General features: G+C 39.5%; 2 protein-coding genes across 2 annotated transcripts; one reads left to right on the forward strand and one right to left on the reverse strand.

Moving 5' to 3' along the window:
- Nucleotides 1-1,368: 1,368 nt before the first annotated feature.
- LOC145778997 (uncharacterized) lies at nucleotides 1,369-5,691 on the reverse strand. The gene has a single exon (XM_082590578.1). The coding sequence runs from the start codon at nucleotides 5,689-5,691 to the stop codon at nucleotides 1,369-1,371; it is 4,323 nt and encodes a 1,440-aa protein (XP_082446704.1).
- Nucleotides 5,692-12,190: 6,499 nt separating this feature from the next.
- Nucleotides 12,191-21,971, forward strand: LOC145777949 (E3 ubiquitin-protein ligase TRIM23-like). Its single transcript, XM_082589317.1, has 12 exons — nucleotides 12,191-12,410; nucleotides 13,015-13,131; nucleotides 13,903-14,085; nucleotides 14,243-14,367; nucleotides 15,697-15,850; nucleotides 16,505-16,687; nucleotides 16,976-17,191; nucleotides 18,484-18,624; nucleotides 19,125-19,254; nucleotides 19,367-19,477; nucleotides 20,474-20,598; nucleotides 20,695-21,971. Exons 1-12 carry the CDS (start codon nucleotides 12,339-12,341, stop codon nucleotides 20,872-20,874), a joined length of 1,737 nt encoding a protein of 578 aa, XP_082445443.1. The 5' UTR covers nucleotides 12,191-12,338; the 3' UTR covers nucleotides 20,875-21,971.
- Nucleotides 21,972-22,599: the final 628 nt, after the last annotated feature.

A 22,599-nucleotide genomic window follows, 5' to 3' on the forward strand; every position in this document is an offset into this window, starting at 1 on the left:
TGCCTACCCGATGTCTGTATCGTCATTGCGCACATGGAAGTTAGAAGTAAAACAGAGAAAAAGCGCAAACAGTTCTGATAGTCGTAGAGGGTTAGGGCTAGGGAATACATTTGGATGACGTGGATTCGATTACTTCTCACTCCTGTCATAACTCTGTTTTCTTCTGTTGTTGTGTGCGACGCGAACACAACAGGTGCGGTAGTTAATTGCGCCGGTGACGTCACGATTTTCCTAATCCACCCGGCAGGACTGAGCAACTGTTAAAGCACGCCAACTTGAAGAAATCACTCGGTTTCCAATGACTGCTTCGCAGCAATGAAGTTTATACGGTTTTTCTGTCAAGAAATAACACAACATAAGACACTAGTCACAATTCAGCAAGCACAACAGTCGAACTGATAAACGTACCAAATTTGTTGACAAACAGTTCTCAATCCACTGTACGGTACACAAGTTCCACAGGTTGGCCAATGACGCACTGAATAAATAAATTCGCGATGTTACCTTACACAATTATTACGTAGGCTACCGTACCGTACAACCATAACGCTAGGTTTCGCTAAACCTAGCGGTCAATAATCATTAAAAAACAAAGAAACGTGGCAATTCACTTGGCCTAGTTAAGATCGGTTTACGAGAATTAATTTCCATTAGGCTGACAAATTATTGGTCAATAATTCAGTAGTAAACATAAATCCACAATTCACGACACAAATCAATCAATCATACAATTCAGAATAATGAACGTACCGGTAGTATGACCGGATCAGTAATGCCAAATGATGCACTTGTACGCGAAGGATTCTATAGTGATTGACTCTGCAATATTTAAGTTTGAAGTATTAGCCTAACAACAATTTACGCACATCAGAGATACGTTACGTTTGTTTACGGTAGACAGTCAACATTCAGCTACAAAAAACATTATTACATCACAAGTACGCTCACCAGTAAGTTGAACTTTGAGATAGCAAGCTGCAAATATGGAATTCAGCCTACACGCAAATAAGTATTACCATAGCAGTTGTCAAACTTAAGTCCTGTAGAAGTACATAACAGAGAAGCAGCTAACAAAGCATAAACATCAATCAATCAACTTTCAGTCACAAACTACAGTAACTAACAAGTTCGGCTAGCTGGCAAACTAGCAGCAAAAACGAAAACGTCTCGAAAGTTCCATAGACAATCTCGTGGTGAGTGTTGCCATTTGCAAAGAGCGATAACATAACAATGAAGGGGAAACGACGCTAGGTGGCGAATACACAAATTAACGGGAGTAATGCGGTAAAACGAAAGGCAGGCCTATCAAGGACCTGTTGAAAATCTAACACTCCCGGGCCAAAGAAGGGCCAAACTGGCTCGTTCTTTTCATGAATAAAAGTTTTTCAACAGTCTATTGTCATGTAACAGTTCAGTCTCTTCCTCATCGCTCTGATCTTCCAGCAAAATCTCAACGGTGTCTATTGGTGTCTCATCTTCATCTGGATCATCTTCTTCTCTTTGGACAATTACACAAAGTTTGGATATTGGTCTCTTCAGAGATCCGGTTGCAGTCTTCACTTCTACGGAACGAACAACGCCGTGACGATCAGGAAATGTTTCAATTACTCTGCCTAGTGGCCATCGTTGTCTGGGAGCACAGTCATCAATCAAAAGGACGATATCTCCTCTTCGGATATTCTCCTTTCTGTGAAGCCACTTTGCTCTTGACATCACAGATCGTGGGTATTCCTTAACCCACTGCTTCCAAAAGGTGTCTGCCAGAAACTGCACATGGCGGTATCGATCACTTGGTCGGTAGCCATCTCTGTCGCAGCTTAACATTGGCGGTAAATTCGATGAAGAATTCAACTTCAACAAGTGGTTAGGTGTCAGGGGTAAGTCGCCATCAACTTCCAGTTTCACATCGGTGAGTGGTCTTGAATTGACGATGTCTTCTACTTCAAGAAGTAATGTGTGCAATGTGTCATCATCGAGTGGTTGTTTTGGTACGATGTTCATAAGAATTTGACGTACTGTGCGAATCATTCTCTCCCAGGCTCCGCCCATATGGCTGGCTGTTGGGGGGTTGAATGACCATTCTATTCCTTGTTGTCGAAGGCTCTGGTGGATCTGGTTCTGATTCCACTCATCGATGGCTTGCTTCAAGATTCTTTCACAACCCACAAAGTTGGTTCCATTGTCAGAGAAGATTTTCTTGATGGGGCCTCTGCGAGCTATGAAACGCCGTAGGGCATTTATGAATGCGCCAGTTGTCAGGTCTGGTGCCACTTCCAAGTGAATGGCTCTAGTTGTGAGACATGTGAAAAGGCAGCCGTATCTCTTAATGTCACTTCGTCTGTTTCGGACATTCAGCGGCCCAAAAAAGTCAACGCCAGTCTGTGAGAATGGTGGCTGTGACATTTGTAACCTTGCTTCTGGCAGTTCTGCCATGAGCTGTTGTCTAGGTTTTGCGGTCCTTCGCCGGCAAGGCAGGCATCTTGCAAGTACCCTTTTAACCGCAACTTTGGCATTAACTATCCAGTATGTTCGGTTAATATTGTTCAGTGTATGGCTTTCACCCATGTGCTTTGATTCGTTGGTATGACAATGTTCAATTATCAAGTCCGTTAAGTGGCGCTCTGGAGCTATGATAGCAGGATGTCGCGTTTCGAACGGTAAGTCGGATCTGTCGATTCTTCCGCCAACACGTAGAACATCTTTCATTAGGACAGGGCTGAGTTTTTCGAGTGGGATCCTCTTGGCTTTGGGCATGTTTGGATGTTTTCCTTTGGATAGAGATTTGATCCAGGCTGGAAAACTCTGACGCTGCTCGTATTTGATTAACTCAATTTCTGCCTCATCAAGTTCTGGCACACTGATTGGTCCTTTCAGTGTAATCTGGGTTTCGTTCTTCATGCGCATCAGTAAGTACGATTTGAATCTCAGGAACCAGGCTACTGATAGTTTCAGTCGGCGCAGAGATGAGAAGTAGGAGATTAACCTGTTGGTTCCTTGGCTTTCAGTCGTAGAAGCAGTAAAGGTTTCGATTTTCCTCTTTGGTTTGTAAGCAGCAAAGATATCTTCAGATTGTGGTTGCTGAGCGGTTTGGTTGGGCCATTCTTCTGGGGGTTTCCTCAGAAAATCTGGGCCATTGAGCCACATCCCAGAATGCATCAAGGCTTTGGCCGTCATGCCCCTTGATGCTTGGTCAGCAGGGTTCTGCTTCGTGTCACGGACAAGAAAATTTGAAATGTCGGATTCAGCATCGAAATTATCTAAGCCTGTCTCCTTTGGTCGAGTACCTCTAAGCAACCAGCCTAAGGGCGTCCTGACTGCATCAGGTCCTTGCTTCGGGTTAGGTGCAAAGCGGCTTTCAATGCATCGGTGGGAGACAGCATGATCATTTCCGATCAACAGTGTAACTGTACCATGGTCCAGTTGCTTCAAGTCAATGCCTTGGAGGTGCTTGTGCGTTTGCAGATACTCCGGAGAAGGCGCTGGAGTTGGCTTGGTAGGTATCTTGTCAACGACGATCACATCTGTCAGTTCTTGCACTTCGCCGCCAACTACTGGTAGAACTTTCAACGATACAGTTGAAGAATTAAAGGAATATGGTCCACTCGAAGACAGTGTTTGCACCTGGAAGTCACCAGATGGCTCAGATTTCAGTTCAAGCATCTCTACAAGTTTTTGTTCACAAAAGGTGCGATTTGAACCAGAATCTAGGAGAGCATAAGTATGTATTACCTTTCCTTCTCCTGTCACACGTACGGGAACGATGTCCAAGTAAGTTGCCGAGTTGCTGGTTCTGGAATGGAAGGTTTCTACAACTTCATTTGTGTTCCTTTCTAATGGTCTTCTTCCGGGATCATCTGGCTGGCTATCATTTCTTCTATTAGCAATGGGGTTGGGGTGTCGTCTCTGGATTTGTTCTCCAGTTGTGACCAAGTACCGATGTAACAGAGAATGATGTGATGAGCTTCCGCATTCAGTGCATTTACCTCGGCTTCTGCAGTCGGCACGTATGTGATCTGGTCCAAGACAGTTTAAGCACAATTTGTTCTTCCTTACAAATTGCTCCCGTTCAGTGACGGATTGGGCTTTGAACTCTTTGCAGTGTTGCAAATAATGTGTATTATCGCACAGGATACATTGTATGAGTCGCTTGTTGCCAATTCGGAGCTGTCCAGATCTTTCAGTAGGTTTTGTCACTACGTTAAACAGTGCAGCCTTTTGTTTCCCTTTGGTGTCAGGCTTGTTAAGTTTGTCGACATTTGATGAAAAGAGTTTCACGCCATAGATTGAATTGGCAATCCTAGATTCGTTCGTTATGAAGTCAGCAAAGTGTTGGAATCCAGCCACTTTTCCAGTGTCATCATTGATTTTCAGAGCTTCAATTACCCACTTTTCTTTCAAAGACACTGGCAGCTTATTCGCAAGGCAGGTGATAAACTGCACGGTATCCAAGTTCGAAGCTTCGGTGTTTGAGCTCAATGATGAACAACATCTTTTTAACAGGACGGACAACTTCTCCAATTGTTCGGGTTCGTGGTGAGAAATTCTGGTAACAGCTCTCAAGCGTTCCTCGCAAGCATGCGCAATAACGTGTGGTTGGCCATACCTCCGTTTCAATTCTTCCCACGCTTCATCATAGCAGTTGTGACCTTCGCTGCTGTCGGCAAGGTGCCTTATTTGTTCACAGACTGCATCACAGCAGTGCTGCATGAGGTAAGACATCTTCCTGTCGGGTGTCAACCAATCAGAAATATGGGACTTAAAACGGTGCCAGAAAGCCCAGAAATCGAGCGGGTCACCAAAGAATTTCTTAACATCTGGTTTGGGTAGAAGTCGTTCTGAAAGATCAGGTTGTCGGCTAGTATAATAACAAGGGTAATTTACCTTTTGGTCTGGCATTCTTGCAGATGTTGCAGTTGGTTCTTGTTTGTGCCGCTCATCACCGTGACGCAGAGGTTCCAGGTGTGTGTCTTTGTGAGTGAAGGTTTGCTGTGGCAATCGTACGGGTGTCATTGATCCAATATTGATAACCGAAGAAGAATCATCTTGCCAGAGTGCGGCTTCAGTTTCGGCAGCTTTAATTTGACGCAGGTCTTCAGCTTCGGCTCTCTCACGTTCAAAGCGAGCTTTATCCTGCTCCAACCGAGCTTTATCCTGTTCCAACTGAGCGAACAAGCGAGCTTTATCCTGTTCCATCTGAGCTTTCTCCTGTTCCATGCGAACTAGTTCTTCTTCCTCTCGTCGCCTGGCATCATTCTGTTCTTTTGTCAAACGAGCTAGTTCCAATTTGGCATGTGCTTCACGTTGACGCAAACTGTACGTTGTACTCGATGACCGAATGCTTCCGGATTTGGAGCGGTGAGAATGGGTACGCAAGGACGAGTGATGTGAACGTAGTGGAGGAGTTTTAGTGTCTGTCCTCTCGCATTCCGTGAACCACTGTTTGGCTCTATCAGCAAATTCTTCTTTACCTTGAATGTAATCCCGTTTGGTTGAAAGACCTCCTGGAATTTGTTCATTGTCAGGGACATCGACACAAAGCGCCATTAAAGAAGCATAATTTTTATCAATTTCTAACAGGATAATCTGTACTTCTGTGAGGTTTTCACGTTTGCTCATCAGCTGTTCACCACGCTTGTAGCTGTCTCTCAAAGTAACAGCTGCTTGTTGAATAGCTTCGGCTTTGGAATCCATAACTGTGTATGCAAATCCGCTTCGTAACAGCATAAGCTAACTTCAGCAAATGAGAGATGTCACGTGACACTGATGGGAACTTGGTAAGTAAACGCAAATTTGATCGTCAGGTTGGTGAAGATCAGCAGTTCGGTACAATTGACGAAATCAGCTTCAGTTCAAAGATGGTTAAGCTTTGATGTCAAATTTGAAAAACGATGTTGTGTGCGACGCGAACACAACAGGTGCGGTAGTTAATTGCGCCGGTGACGTCACGATTTTCCTAATCCACCCGGCAGGACTGAGCAACTGTTAAAGCACGCCAACTTGAAGAAATCACTCGGTTTCCAATGACTGCTTCGCAGCAATGAAGTTTATACGGTTTTTCTGTCAAGAAATAACACAACATAAGACACTAGTCACAATTCAGCAAGCACAACAGTCGAACTGATAAACGTACCAAATTTGTTGACAAACAGTTCTCAATCCACTGTACGGTACACAAGTTCCACAGGTTGGCCAATGACGCACTGAATAAATAAATTCGCGATGTTACCTTACACAATTATTACGTAGGCTACCGTACCGTACAACCATAACGCTAGGTCAATAATCATTAAAAAACAAAGAAACGTGGCAATTCACTTGGCCTAGTTAAGATCGGTTTACGAGAATTAATTTCCATTAGGCTGACAAATTATTGGTCAATAATTCAGTAGTAAACATAAATCCACAATTCACGACACAAATCAATCAATTATACAATTCAGAATAATGAACGTACCGGTAGTATGACCGGATCAGTAATGCCAAATGATGCACTTGTACGCGAAGGATTCTATAGTGATTGACTCTGCAATATTTAAGTTTGAAGTATTAGCCTAACAACAATTTACGCACATCAGAGATACGTTACGTTTGTTTACGGTAGACAGTCAACATTCAGCTACAAAAAACATTATTACATCACAAGTACGCTCACCAGTAAGTTGAACTTTGAGATAGCAAGCTGCAAATATGGAATTCAGCCTACACGCATATAAGTATTACCATAGCAGTTGTCAAACTTAAGTCCTGTAGAAGTACATAACAGAGAAGCAGCTAACAAAGCATAAACATCAATCAATCAACTTTCAGTCACAAACTACAGTAACTAACAAGTTCGGCTAGCTGGCAAACTAGTTACTAGCAGCAAAAACGAAAACGTCTCGAAAGTTCCATAGACAATCTCGTGGTGAGTGTTGCCATTTGCAAAGAGCGATAACATAACAATGAAGGGGAAACGACGCTAGGTGGCGAATACACAAATTAACGGGAGTAATGCGGTAAAACGAAAGGCAGGCCTATCAAGGACCTGTTGAAAATCTAACATCTGTAATTACCAAACAACATTCAAAGCACTGATCAACTCTCTTGCTTATTGCTAGAAGGGTCATAATTGGACGGCAGTCACTAATTAAACCATACTTTGATCGGTTGGTTCATGCCTTAAAAACTCTTAAAAAAGTTGTTACGAGAGGCTAGGCTACCTTTGTTCATCAATTAGGTCAGTGGTTCCAACCTTCTTTGGTATATTCCTCCATTCGCAGATTATGGAACTTTTTTCTCCCTTACTACATTACCAAAATTAGACAAAGTGGCTGAAACAGTAAAGTTCCGTTTTTAGTAAACCACCACCTTAATGCGCCTTTGTTGCGTTGTTACACTTGGGATAAACCACTGTACGTAGCTTACCAGGGTTTTTAAACTTGGTGAGGCTATGTGCCGCACAAGCTCAGGGGAATGGTATTGGTATCTCACGCTGTGTAAAGGGAAAGTGTGTCACAAAACTTATACGCCTAGATGAATTGAGAAAAGGCTTATGAAAACACTTAAGGGTGCTTTAGCAAAATTCGATGCAATGGATTGCATTTCTCGGTCTATAGTTTTACCAGTTCACAGTTTAGTTGCACTATGGTGAGCAGCAGTGTATGGTGAGCAGCAGTGACGGTGAGCAGCAGTGACGGCGTCAACTTTTTGTTGACGCTGAGGCTAGTGCCATCAGTTTATTTTTTAGTTGACGGAAGTGATAACGCCGTCAATTATTTTGGCGATTTTAAGCGTCAGGTGCTATGCGTCATTTTTTTGTTTTCATGGAAAATCTCGTTTCACAAAGTATTCTGGCCAACGCGACTCATCCGAATTACCCGCTTTCGTGTTGGTTGGAATGGCTACCTGGAATAGGCTACAAGCGGAAGAAGTTCGCCAAATGGTGATCACTCATATCGTGAGCAGTATCGAGAAGGAGGGATCAGAGAGAGAAAGCGAAAAATCAATGAATGTCATCGCGGAGGTTGAAGATACTTTATTTTAAGAGCTCTATGCCCCTGAAAAGAGCGATGTTGGTGCAGTGGACATCGTTAAAAGATTTATATAGCCTATGCTATTGCTAAGCCATCACAGCACGCTTGGAACAGTGATACCTTTCCGAGTAAACGTTTTCAAGACTTGTTTTTGAAATACAACACACCCAGAGATGGGAAAGATCACCCGTTTTGGTGATCTTAAAGATCAAGATCACCAAGAATACGTGATCTTGAAGATCAAGATCACCCAACAGTGTGATCTTGAAGATCAAGATCGTGATGATCTTGAAGATCAAGATCACTTTTTGGCTGGGCTACTTGAAAAAATGCAGTTCTTGATCGATGAGGGTGCAAAATAAAAACAAATTTTACTCGTAAGCAACCTGATTAAAGGTAATTGGTAGGTAGGGGAGACTGGGGTAAAGTGTGCAATGGGGTAAGATGAGCAACTCCTGTTTTTGGAAAAACGAGTCGGCGGAACTTTTTTTTTTTTATTCTGGATATATCACTCATAATACCATTTCATTCAATGTATTTGTTATGTCCACTGCGAGTTGCATTTTACAATGGCACGCAATTATATTGTTTATGTCGAAAAACCGAAATTTTTATTTTTTTGCCAAAAACTGAATAACTTTATTGGTACACTATGTAGGGCAAAGTGGGGCGTGTTGTCACAGGGGCGTGTTGTCACAGCACGATTTCCATGTGATATAACCCAAGCGTATAACCACGAGTTTTCAATGGAACGCATAGTTTTCAGTTCTCTTTTGTACAAGCAGTGAAGGTTAATAAATTTGTCACCACAACAGAAATTATGAGGAGTGCCATTGAATTTTGGGCAAAATCAGGTTTTATAACTAAACTAAAAAATGGTCTGGCAAACTAAGGTATGATCATAACTGATCAGGAAAGGTACCATTCGTTAGCTTTAAGCCTGTTCTTTTCATCATACCAAACAGATAAGACATGCAAGTAGAGATGTACACATGGTTGTTGAAACCACGTGATTTCATACCATGGGGCGTGTTGTCACAGCTGTGACTACACGCCCCGTGGTGTGCATTTTTAATATTAGGAAACATAAAAAATTATTTATGCTTATACAACGAGGTAATATGCGTATTTGTTAAAATACAACGCTTTTTTAGGTAAGAAAAAATTAATATTAGATAATGATACACACATATATTCGATAGTGACACATAATTCTCAAGATGACATTTCTATTGTTTTTGACAATGGGCATAAAATTTTTACCAATATGTTGAAATTAAACTTTTTGCATTTCGCATATTTTTTTATTCGTTCAGCCTGTATTAAAACCATTTTTTGTTGGTTTCTGTCATATTTTAGTCATAAAGCATGTGCAGAAATTTTGTGACAACACGCCCCATGCTCTGTGACAACACGCCCCGGGGTGGGGCGTGTTGTCACAGCCCATTCACTTGCATTAAACATGCATTTATGTAAAGACGAAATAATCCAGAAAAACTTTAGTTGTAGCAAAAAGAAGTCGAATGATACCTCTTTCAATTGCACTATCTAGCATCTCGATACCATTGGTACAGAACGAGATATATGCTGATTTGCAAAAATTGTGACAACACGCCCCACTTTGCCCTAAATCAAATCTGTTTTTTTGTATTGGTAAGTATAAAGTGTGAGGATATTCAATAAAACCTTCAGGTTGGTTAGTTTTGTAGTTTTTTAAATATTTGTAATTTTGTCAGAAAAATCAGGATGGGGTAAAATGTGCAATGCTAGTTGACGTATCTTGGAGCAGTTGCTCAACTTACCCCAAAAGAAATAGCCTTAGCTTATTTAATGTTTGAACTGCTGAATTTGTGTCTTTTTAGGTTCGTATTGAATAAAAAAAGCAGTGTTGTGTTGTAAAGCATAATGCCTCGTAATAATACAAACAAACTGACAGGGAAATGCTTCAACTTAATCGAATTGCACAACTTACCCCAGGTCATTGCTCAATTTACCCCATACAATTTATGCCGGGGTAAGTTGAGCAACACGCAAATAAGTATCAATATAAAAAAATATAAAAATTGCAAGGTGATAAAACTAAATCTAAAATGTAGCTGATTCATTAGGGCTTTAAGTTCACCTTATTAAGTTTTTCCAAAACAAACCGTTCTTTTGTAAAAGCGAGTTAAGCAAAAAGCTGCTCATCTTACTCCACCCTTTCCTATTGCAAACTTTTGTTTTTAACTACTCGAACACTGGCCCAAATTGTAGAAAGTTAATGACTGTTGCTATTATCACTCGTTGCTGCAGTTTGAGTAGGATCGTAAGTTTGCAACCTCAAAGCCGAGGGTTATTTTTGGACTACTTCGGTCGTGTAGGTACTAAAGCAATTACCTCGACTTAAGATCAAGCAAGCTCGACTCAAGATCACGCGACGCTGGTTCGACTCTCGGGGTGTGCGCTTGAGCAACGCATTTCAGGAGTACTCTCCATTCAGCGGCACCCAGTGAATGGAATAATTCCCCGGCAACAACATTTCAACAATCGGAAAACTTCACTCTGCCAATCTCGGTAACGGCCCTGCGTCAAGAGCCTCTACAAGTATGCGAAACTACCAGGAAGTCCGAGGATAAAGATTCAAAACCAAACCAAACATGCAATTATTTCACCAAAAAGATTGCCAAAGTGATAAAAATGCCAAAATATTGTAGGCTACAGTATTTAAAAGCTAAGTAGGAAGAAATATTTTGTAACAATTTATATAAAACATTAAAGCTACAGAAGTAGGCCTAAAGCACTAAAGCAGTTTTGATGATGTAGCGGACGCTGCTTTCAGCATATCCACTCATACACAGCCATCAGTGGGATGGCAACGTTCCTGGGCGAAGTCGGCAAGGAATGATAGGACACGAGGTCGACTACGCTGCTGTATTGTTGCTAATTCAAACTCAGAAGATCGATGCTTGGTTACAACGTAATTGTTTATAGGTTTTAATCTTCGATCCAGCAACTCAGAAAGTAAAGGAAAACACCAGAATCATTAAAGCTCCACCACAAACAACTGGATACGAAATGTTGTCGCTGCTACATTATTAACAATAAACTGATCCAAACGTCATCCTGGCAGTGCCAAAAAATATAGAAACAGTAGCAACAACGAAACTGATATATTGCTTTAGAATTACCAAGACTGATTTCTTGATACTGGTTTTAAGTTCTGATTTTAGATATTGCATTCAACTGATTTTCATATTGAAAGAAACGACTTTTCATATTGAACATAAACTCCACAAACTGATTCCATATTAAACCAACTCTGATTTTTTACATCGCAAAACTGAACAAACTCTGATAACTCTGATTTAGAATCATGAGCTAAACTTCTTTAAGAAGGTTGTAGTGTGGGATTGCGAGTTTTACATATGATCACACAACGCAACACGACTGCAAATCTACATAACGATGAACCAAGGTAGGAATTCGGCATAGTGAAGTTGATTACTGAAGTTGCATTCCCGATTACTGGATTGAATTCCCGAAACGTGCAGTTATGCGCTCAAGGCGGAGCCTTCTGGACAAATCTAGTGACGTGTGCGTGTGACGTCAGAGACGACAGAGCTCTCTAGCGCTACAATGACATAAATTTTTGCACAAAAGTATAAAAATTCGATAATAAAAATAATTAATTTGCACAATTTAAACTTTTATTTTAATGATTATTACATCACAGTCCAGCACAGGCACCTTTTTTAATATGACCGAATTTCCATTTGAAATACTTCTTGTCTTCTCTTTTTTTGCAACATTTTTCTGAAATTCCATTTCGTGATTCCTTTGCAAACTTTTGAAGAAAATGAAATTTTGATCTTTCGGTAATATTTATTTGAGTTTAGTTTATCTCCAGGTCCTAGATTTGTAGAAATCCAGTTTTAAGACTTGGACCTGGAGAGCTAAAACTTTGCATCCGACATTCAAAAAACGCGGGAAAACTATTTAAAATATTTCAAGGGACAATTTACCAGTTTGCTCCTCCCGATTGTGCCCCTGATCACGAGACACCACTGCATATGTAGCCTACAAAAATGTCAGATAACAACATGTTCGGCTCAGTGTTTTTGATGGACTGCATTGGCAGCACTGTAAATTTCCTTATGTTGAAAAATATTTGGCAACACTGGTCAATCAAGATTGTTATCAAGTTGAGTGCAATTGCAATTTGCGCTTTCATTCCTCATAATCTAGGCTTTGGTATGCTAATTAGGCTGGCTTGATGAAAATAATATCGTAACCTGAAAATTCGCTTGGACCTTCGGTTTGGAATATCATTTTTGCACATGAGCTACAATGTCTCATGCTGTCATCGTAAATATGCTTCCCAGAAAACGACATCGATCCACTGATTGCTATGGAACTAGTGTATGATATTGTTGCATTTTTGGATATTATTTTTCCCACAAAGCCAAAGTGTGTAGTAGAATGCTATAATTAAACAGATACTTTCTTTGTGATTGAAAGTGCTCATCCAGGTCTACCTAGAAATATTTGACAAGTGTGTGGCGCCATGTTCATCCAAGCTTTAATTGTATTACCATATCAAGTTGCTAACTGAGGGATTAGGCTATAATGCATGTAGAATTTGTACATTTTTATGCATTTTGTTACGAAGCCGCATACTCAAGTGCATAATAATAGTAATATTTGAGACCGTGACAACAACATGTAGGCCTAATACATTGAGTCAGTTGCTTCCAATTACTTTATCAAAATAAGCACAAAGTCGCATGTTTGTAATTTTGCAACTATAAATATGGAAGTTATTGCTGCTGTAGTCACTGCCATAATTTAAATTGTTGTTGTTTAAGGTTTGCTGGATAATGCAATCAAATTGCAACAATTAAATGAAAACATTCAGGTCATCAAAAGCCAATCATTTTATACTTGACACTGAAAACAAACAGTATAATATATATATTAACAACTCTAGGTTATCTACTAGGCTATATCACTTTCTTTGTTTTAGATGCTGGAATGTGGAGTGTGTGGAGAACAGTTTTCCCTTTGTGGAGACAAGGTTCCTCGATTGCTTCTATGTGGACATTCATTTTGCCATGACTGTCTTACTCGGCTTCCAGTTCAAGTGAGAAATTTTTGTATATTTTACCAAGCATAATATTTCTGCATTGCAAACTACCAGCACAAATTAGAGAATGCAAAATTTATGTACCAATATGTGCACAAAATGCTGCCCCGGGCCTTTGCTGGCTGCTTTATTTTTGTAAATGAAATTCACCATCATAAAACTCGTCAGAACCAAAAGAATGATTTATATTTGTCTTCTACAACATCAAACTCTGGTAAGAAGATGCTATGTTTTAATGGAGTGAAACTATGGAATCAAGTACCAAAAGAAATAAAAGAAAAGTCTTACAATGTTTTTAAATTTAAATATAAATGTTTATTAGAGAATTTGTGCAATGATCACTCCTGAAACGTATCATCCGCTTATTTTTCTACACAGTTTTTTTTATGCTGCCCTGTGTAATTCCATTGTTAATGTTTACAAATTAAAGTGCTGGTATTGCGCTATCTATATATTATATACCGTATGTGTTAATGTTCTTAATTTTGGGTCTTTTGTTTAAATGTTTGGGTGGCAGCTGGTTTTGGTGACCTTTTGGTCTTTCGCTGCCATCCTTGTGCGAATTATTTGTGTTTATTGTGCTTTTTCGCCAACAAAAACAAAAAATAAACTGAACTGAACAGCAGTGCTGCTTTGGTTGTACCATGCAATTGTTACATTATATACATAGTGTAACAATTATCTCAAACTTTCACGATTTTTATGCCTTGGGAAATTGTTAAGCTACAGAGTATGGATTACGGTATATTAACCTTTATTGATATTCAGGCTGGCACACTGGTGTGTCCCATGGATCGTCAAATCACTGATGTAGGCAGTGGTGGTGTGTGGGACTTAAAGAAGAACTTTGCACTAATTGAACTCATGGAAAAAGTTCAACTAGGTCCTATAAGTCGTGTGTCCTCAACATCTTCAATGTCGAGCTCACCAAGTACTTCTGAAGCATTGAAGGTAGTCTTGCAAACCTGACAACAACTAAATTAAAATTTTATTTCATATTTTTAATTCGTCTTTAGAATACTTCAGTTTGGTTGGTAAAATAATGTTTTGTGAGATTTTGTCCACCTGATCTCAGTGTAGAAAGTGGTTTAACAAACATCTCATTTAGGAAACTGCTGCTTGCGATGAAGATGACTCTCACATTGCCACGCTGTACTGCTTGGTCTGCAGCACAAAGCTATGCTATGACTGCTCTGCTTCAACTCACTCAACCAAGACGCTTTCAAAACACAGGTTTCTGTACTTGATCTTTCAATATTGAGTTGTAGAATCAGTAGCCTGTTGACAAAAATTGAATTGTCTAAGTCAAGAGTTGCATAAAAATCAAGATGCCATCAAAAAGATCAAATTGCAAAACTAAACTTGTAAATTTTATAAAGAAGCTATTTACTTTTCTTACGGTAACTGATTACATCTGTTACAGGGATATCTAGAGAAGGGGATACAAAGGCTTTTAATACGTCTGACAATAGAAGGGCTTCTGTTTATCGTAAATAATCTCTGTTTACCGTAAAATGACAATTGGCACCGGTAATAATTCAACAACTCTTGTTATGATAACCTGCATTGCGCTACTGTATTAGCATCAGGCCTGGATAGTGGATACTCACTACATGCTCAATTGCTCATGGTTACTTGTTAATTCAACTACCCGTTTATTTGATTTACATCTGGCATACTGGAAAGACTTTGTTAAGAAAAACAGCTAACTGGTAACTTTTCAACTGTCTTTCCAAACAAGTATTCTTTAAATATGCTCTATGTAACATTTACTAACTGTCTGATTCTATTTGAATAAGACCTTCTGATGATCCGTTAGGTGAAACAATTTGTAAAGGCTTCAGATAGTAATAACTACATTTGATACTAACTGTCTTCTGTAGCTAACTGTACCAGCTGTCCAGCTGCACAACATAACTTTCTGCAATTGTGAAAAGAACTGCATGTTTTACGCGCTACAAACTACCGCCCTGGTAGTGTCATAAGAATAAGGCAATCACTGTGAGCCTTCGCATCCCCATCTTTAGATATCCCTGATCTGTTAATTTGTGAGTAAGCATTTTAGCAGTAGCCCTGATGTCAGTTTTTTGTTGAGCTTTATTTTTTTGTGTTTGTGTAAATGGCTTTGCATACAATATTTTATTTTTGTACCAAAGACAGGCAAGACACAACAATACAACAGGGTTGAGTCTTGCCTGTTTTTGGTATTGTTATTGTTGTGTCTTGCCTGTCTTTGGTACAAGCAAACTCTCACCCGAAGCTATATTTCATTTTGATTTTGAACCAGTCCTTTGCTTTAATACCGTAATAAAAACAAAATTTTTTTTGGATTAGTTCACATCCGAATTTGATATTCAAGCACTGAACAAGTCAAGTTAAACATTTCCACTAAACACTTTATCAAACTTTATTAGTTGTATTGAGTATGCTGTAAGTACCTAGGCTACTGTATCGGAATTAAATCATTTTACTTTTGTATTTTGTTCAAAAAAAGTACATTTGTCTGAGCACAGTTCACTACACAATGCACATGCTTTATAATTTAAAATTTTTGTTTTGCAGAAGAATTAGTTTGAAAGACAAGCCCAAGCAACCCTTGATGTGTCCTTTGCACCAAACTCATGCTCTGGAATTTGCATGCTTGGAACAAGAGTGTCGCTTTGCACCTGCTATTTGTTATTTGTGTAAAGAACATGGGAAGCACAAAGGCCACAGAGTATGAATATTTGTTTTGATTATATTCGACTGTCGGTATGTGTCTATCTTTGTTAAGTTTTGTGGACCACATAACGTAATTGTCTCTTCATTCTGCTAAATATAATGTACCGTACTACTTTACCAGTGACATGATGACATTTGGAAAACAAGATCTTGGCGTGAGATGTGTGTCAGCTTGTTGTGATGCACACTGCAGTGCACAGCCATAGAGCTTTTGTGTGTAAAGCGTTGTTTTTTTTTTTTATCCCCAACGAAATCACTTCATTCTCTCATTGTATTATCCTACATCAGCTATGTTGTAAGCAAGATACTTTTATTAACTTGAGAGCCCTGGTTCGATGTTCAATAGGGCGCCGGTTCGACACGCAACTGTGTCTTCAACAAGCCCCTTAACGGCATGCTGTCGATTGCGAAGTGGTGCCCCTTCGACTATAGCCCTTGATTTCTCTCTTATGATTATGAAAATGAACATTACGCTGCTCTAGGTAGAAATGCCGACGTCCCTTCTTAGGTTATGGCCTGCTGAACTGGGAGCACATGAGTATTGTATAAATTAGTAATTTGTATTGCATCCGTAGGTGTTAGATTTCTAACTTGTATTAAATTTACTGTTCATGAATGTGACAGTGGCTTAATTTTAATTCGTCAACAGCACGGCTTAATTGAAGGTGTAGCTTCTTCCGCTCGTACCACTGCCCGAGACGCTGCTGACAGAGCAAACATTTTTCTCGCCCAAGTTGACGATCACGTGAGCAAGGCGCAGGATGCGTTGGACAAGGTGGAAGGTGGGACACGATTATCCACAGATCAGCGTGGCGTTGTATCTCGACAGCAGGTATTATCTTGATTTCGATTGTATCAACGATTATTATCAGATCTGCGATAGTGCATTAAGCCTTTAACTTAATGGTTGTGGAAGATAAAATGGATCGCCAGCGGAACGAAAGACGGCCGAGAAAAAGGAACTACTGTCCTTAGTTTCGTAGGCCTCTAGTTGAATGAGAACATCATCGATCGATGGTATTGTCGACAACCGAGCTAGATGATCATTAAGAATTTCTGACATCCAGTTGGCCTACTGGTTCCAGATCTAGTTAATATCCTTTACGTGTCTTTTTTTCAGTACTCTGGTACAGCGGAAGCTGCTCGTAGTTGTGTCCGAGAGTACTTTGGTCGGTTGAGAGAAGCTTTGTGCAGTCAGGAGGCAGTTGCTATCGCCACGTTGGACACCCATGTTCGATCCCGCATCACCGCTTTGAGACGTCTGCATGATGACGCCACCGCACTGAGATCCCACATCGGCACAGCTTTGTCACACTGCAATGAAGTGCTATCTAGGGTAAGACAGGGTTGAGAAAAACCCGGGTTTTTTAAAAAAAGCCCAACCCGTCCGGGTTTTTTTGGGTTTTATTGGGTTTTTTTAAAAAAGGTGCAAAAAAAGGTAGATTCATGCTTATTTCACCTCAAAACTACTTTTTACGAATGAAGTGCCTTTCACTCACAGTACATGCTTGCATAACTCAATAAAATAATGCACTAGTTGCTTGAATGTTGCATCATCCATTAATTTCAAGATCAAGTTGGATGTTGCATCATCCACTGATTTCTATACCAAGTTGATGCTACCGTGGTAGAAATCACATTATTGCATCATTTGCTTTAGATTTGAAGGCAAGGAGCATTTATGCCATCATGTTTAAATATTTTTATCATTTATATATTATATATAGTAATGGATGAGCAATTGCGTGGCCAATTGCCATTTAGGCAAATGCTCTGAAACAGCCATGCATTAGAATCCAGAATCTGTAATTGGTAAATAGCCTCCTAAATTGCATTTCACATCATATATAGGCTACAGACTGCAGTAAAGTAGTACTTTCACCAGTTTAACTATAAGGCCTTCTAAATGAGTTTTAATATAGTATACACAAAGTGGCATTACTTGATTTTTGTGTACTGTACAATATCCACTGCGTTTTCAGTTTATTCTTGGAAATTTACTTCACAATCACATCCTTAAGTCCTAATTTAAAGTTTGTTTTAAGTGCCTTGTAATGTTTTTGTTCATTTTTTTAATTTTCTAATAAAAACTGGACAAATATGATGCTCTGGTTTTTTTATGGGTTTTTTTGGGTTTTTTTAAGTGGGTTTTTTCAAAAAAACCCACCTGGTTTTTTTTGGGTCGGGTAAAATACCGACAACCCTGGGGTAAGAACAAACTTGTTGGAACCTGTGCCAATAAGGTGACGATGGTTGCTTTGGTCAAAGGCAGAACTAACAATATCGCCTGTTTTTGCAAGAATCAGCTGTTGGTAAAATTACTTATTTTGGATGTCTGCCAAAAAAATGGAACTACTTGCTATGCATCAAATTATTATTCTTAAATTATGTCGTTGTTTTTGTGTTCCAGTTTGCTGGTTTGGGTCGCTATATTTAAAAGTGACTAAATTCCGATTGTAATCCGAGCTATGAAGTGTTTAGAACTGTTTTTGTGTCCCCACACTATGCATTCCTTTCGTTTTATTAATTGGAAACAAGTAATTACTAGCATATTGCTTTTTTAAAAGTTCACTTTTTTATAGTCAACGTTACCTTAACAATTTTAACAATCCAATACTACTTTTCCAGGATGATTGCTCTGTTCTTCCATCATTGTCAGAAGTGGATGCACTCGATCATATGCTTGACCAGCAACAACGTCAATTCATCGAACAAACCCACGCAGCTGCCGATACACTGGATCCTGCCATTCCTGTCACTTTCACTAAAGTGAGTTGGTTGTGGAAGCCTGTACACTTGTACAGCTACAACTTATTCGAATCTGGGCCTGCAAAGACGTCAACGTCCAGGCAGCAAATCATTTTTTTTTGCATTTAATCCACGACTGCCGACGTCGATTTAATGGTTACTTTATTTGAACTGGCTTGCGGAGGGAGGCTATTTCCAATTAGTAATCTTAAGAGGGAAATTGTTTCCCTTGACACAGTCGCTAGGGAAAGATGTTGAGAACGCCATAGTGCAGCTCGAACAATGAGAGATTTCGAAAAGAATCATCTGAATGCTTAATTTGACTATCATTTATATTTCATTTACTTTCTTGTGGTGAGTGAACTAATTATTATCTTCCAAAGCAATCCTATATTTTTTCATGACGAACAATAATAATAATTATAAGCAGTCGTTGAAGAATCAGTGCCAACTGAATGATTCTTCAGGGTTTGAGTTATCTTGTCATTTTATTCAGTTGAAATGAGTTTTACGTTGCTTAGGATAATCGGATTCATATCGGTCGAAAATTGGAAATCCGTATCGTGACGCTGGGCTTGGATGGAGCTGGCAAAACAACGCTTTTGTTCAAACTGAAGCAAGACGAGTTTATGCAGCCCATACCCACCATAGGCAAGCTAAACGTGTTTCAACAATTTTAACAGCAATTATTCGTGTACATGTTTCGTATGTGTTTTCGTCGATGCATTATATGGCTGGTAACATTGTAATAAACAATTTCAAGGTTTCAACGTTGAAACGGTTGATTTTCGCAATCTTCGCTTCACTGTGTGGGACGTTGGTGGAAAACACAAGTTACGCCCATTGTGGAAGCATTACTATCTCAATACACAAGGTTTGTTGCTTTACTGCAGGGGTCGGCAAACTGCGGGCCAAATGCGGCCCGCGGACAAACTTTTTGCGGCCCTCGAACGATCTTACTTTTAGTGCATCAACTAAGGTTTCATCATTATCTACGCATGAATTTATTTTATATCATAACAAAAAGCTCTTTAACATGTCTCCCGACATTACTCGGTAACTCCCATGTACGCTACAAAATCTCTCAAAATTGAAAAATGAATTACGCAAAGAATAAACTTCGCACTCGCCTGTCAGATCGTCATTTGAATGACGTATTGCAAATATCATCAACAAAGTTGCCAGTTGATTTAAACACCTTGGCCATGACACAGAAACAACATCATCCTTCACATTGATAAATGATAAGTAAATAAAAACAATGCATTGCGTTTTAATACGTGTTTGATAAATATAAAACGGCAACAAACACGTCTCATTGTGCAATAGACACAGGAATAGGAGTTGCAGGTGCGCCATGATTTTAAGGATAATGTGACGATTGTTTATAGGTTGAAATTTATGCGGCCCGCACGTTACCGGAAGTTTGTAGATTTGGCCCAGTAGTACAGAAAGTTTGCCGACCCCTGCTTTACTGTCATACACATTATTCTTTTCAGTTTTACCATGTTTCTCTCATCATCTGTAAGTAGCATCTTCAGTAAATTGACCCTTCGTTTATCCGCGCTCGCAAGGATTCGGTATTTTTCCCATCTATTTTGCCACGTTTCCCATTTGTCAACGTTGATTCCACTCAGTTTCCAGGCTATTTTTGTCAGTTGTATACACAGTTGACGACGTGCAATAGTCGCTTGAACGATTTAGTCGCAGGAGTTCTCACCTTTAGGTATGTAAAAAACCATTATGGGTGTGTTGTATATCATTGCTGTTCTTATTAAAATCTCAACATCTTTGTTCGTATATTATCTTTAAAAATGCGAATTCCTGTGTTAGGAATTTGCGTTTGATCACCATTGAAAATTGATTGCAGCTGTTCTGTTCGTTGTGGATTCGTGCGATAGCGAGAGGTTCGAAGAAGCGCACTCCGAACTCGCAAAGCTGATGTGCGAAAAGGATTTACGAGACGCCGTGCTGCTTGTTCTCGCCAATAAACAGGTCTGCCATGATTTTCTGTACCTCACCGAATAGAAATTGATTCAACTCAAAGCAAGAATTCCTTTTTTACTGACACCAAGTTGCTTATTTTAACAGGATCTTCCTGGTGCTGTATCTTGCGAAGAATTGATCAATCGCTTGAATCTCCACAAGTTATGCTGCGGAAGATCGTGGAGGGCACTGCCATGTGATGCATCATCTGGTGAGGGATTGGAGGAAGGGCTGCTATGGTTGTCTCGTCAGCTGGTCGCTGCTGGTGTTTTAGAAGTCGTATGAGTTGATGGCTGTTTTTATTTTTACTAAAAGACCATCAAGCCACACTTTTACGTACATTCAACTGCTAATTGTGTTAAATTTATAAAAACACTCTTGGGTTGTATGCAGTCGAATGAGAGAATTTCTTTTCCTTTTTGATGAAGAGTTTAGTCGAATTCTGGTTTATCGCTTTGCGGTCTCAAATAGGCTTGTGACCTAAACACGCGGTGAGTTGATCATATTTGTATTTACTATTTATTCACAAATCATCTATCTTCGTTTCGTTAGTTATTCCTTGTTTCTGCTGTTTCTATACAATTTCATTCGTCATTACACGATGTCGGGATTAAGTTTAGCCGTTATGTTGCTGGCCTTGTTTGGAATTACCAGATTTATTGGCTTGCTTTCTGTTTGAGTTGGTGACTTCATTTTAAGTCAGGATAAAGTCATTCCCCATGTCTTCTGTAGAGTTTGGCACAGTTTTACGTAATAGTTACGTAAATAAAGCAGTTAAATAGAATCATATCTCCCCATTTGTACCGCTCCAGTAAGAGAATCCTCTTATTATAGTGATTCAATTTCTGCTGACCTTAATTCAGTACTCACAAGACCGATTTGTTGGCTAGAAGCCTATCAACCCAATATGTTCAGTGTGAAAGAGAAGGAGTATTTTCTATAGCATTTTGTAAAACTGCTTTGTGGAGCTACGTCATTAAGCTGTTGATAAGGTCTGTTTTAATTTGTCAACACTCTAGCTTGATTGAAAATTTTGGTCAAGTAACAGCTAATTTCGCGAACAGTTCTATGTTGCTGTGTCCTGAGATTGTTTTTCACTAAATTTCAAGCTGATTTGTTTGCGTTTACCTTGAACCTTTTTATCGCGTCACCGTTTCTCACAATGTTTGACCAATGACCATATCTTTAGTTTCGGTCAAGAACGCCAACAACAATTTTGGTCTATGTGATAACTTTGGAAAATTTTGGATGACATTTGTTGTAAGAGTGTCACCATGATGCTTCAAAAATGCGAAAAACGATGAAAAGATTTTCATTCGTCAGCAATCTACTCACAATCTGAGTAATTTTTTTTTGTTAATAACGTTATTAAAGGTTATTGAAGTTCACGTGCACCTTGTGTTTTGCAGGTTAACAGCTACTTGGTTGTAGCCCTAGACAGCTATGTTTAAAAAGCTAGTTTGATAATTGTAGCGGTAGGTCTATATATATATATTAGGGAGGGCCGTCAATGCACTTTTTTTGTCAAATCACTTAGCAACTCGGCTCAGATAGGAGGCTTAGGTCACAAACAAATAATCTGTAAATATTTTTTAGATCGGGGCGCGGGAAGACGCCGCACAAAAAAGTCAATATCACTCAAAAAAGTAAAAAAAACATTTTTTTTCCAAAAAAAAATTAAATAATTACAAAATAGAAAATACGCAAAACGACGAAAACAATCACAGAACGTAATCTTTTTTTAACTCAAAACGTGAACAATGTGAGCGAGCAGCAGTTTGCGTCAGCAAGTTCATGTCTGTTGTCATGGCCGATGGCTTCATCGCTTACTTCGGTGACGAGTTTGATTTCGCGCTCAACTGCTTGTGTGCCGGACGGAAAACTGTCAATCGATGTAGGAACATCGGTCTCGACGAAAAGCTCTGTGAGCTGTTCCGTGCTGAAATCGTGTAGAATTTGTGGCTCAGTGAGTTTCCGCTCGTTCCACCGGAGCAACGAGTTTGTTGTCAA

The sequence above is a fragment of the Aplidium turbinatum genome, chromosome 10 (genome assembly GCF_918807975.1).
Source record: "Aplidium turbinatum chromosome 10, kaAplTurb1.1, whole genome shotgun sequence".
In the NCBI taxonomy this organism is placed as follows: Eukaryota; Metazoa; Chordata; class Ascidiacea; order Aplousobranchia; family Polyclinidae; genus Aplidium; species Aplidium turbinatum.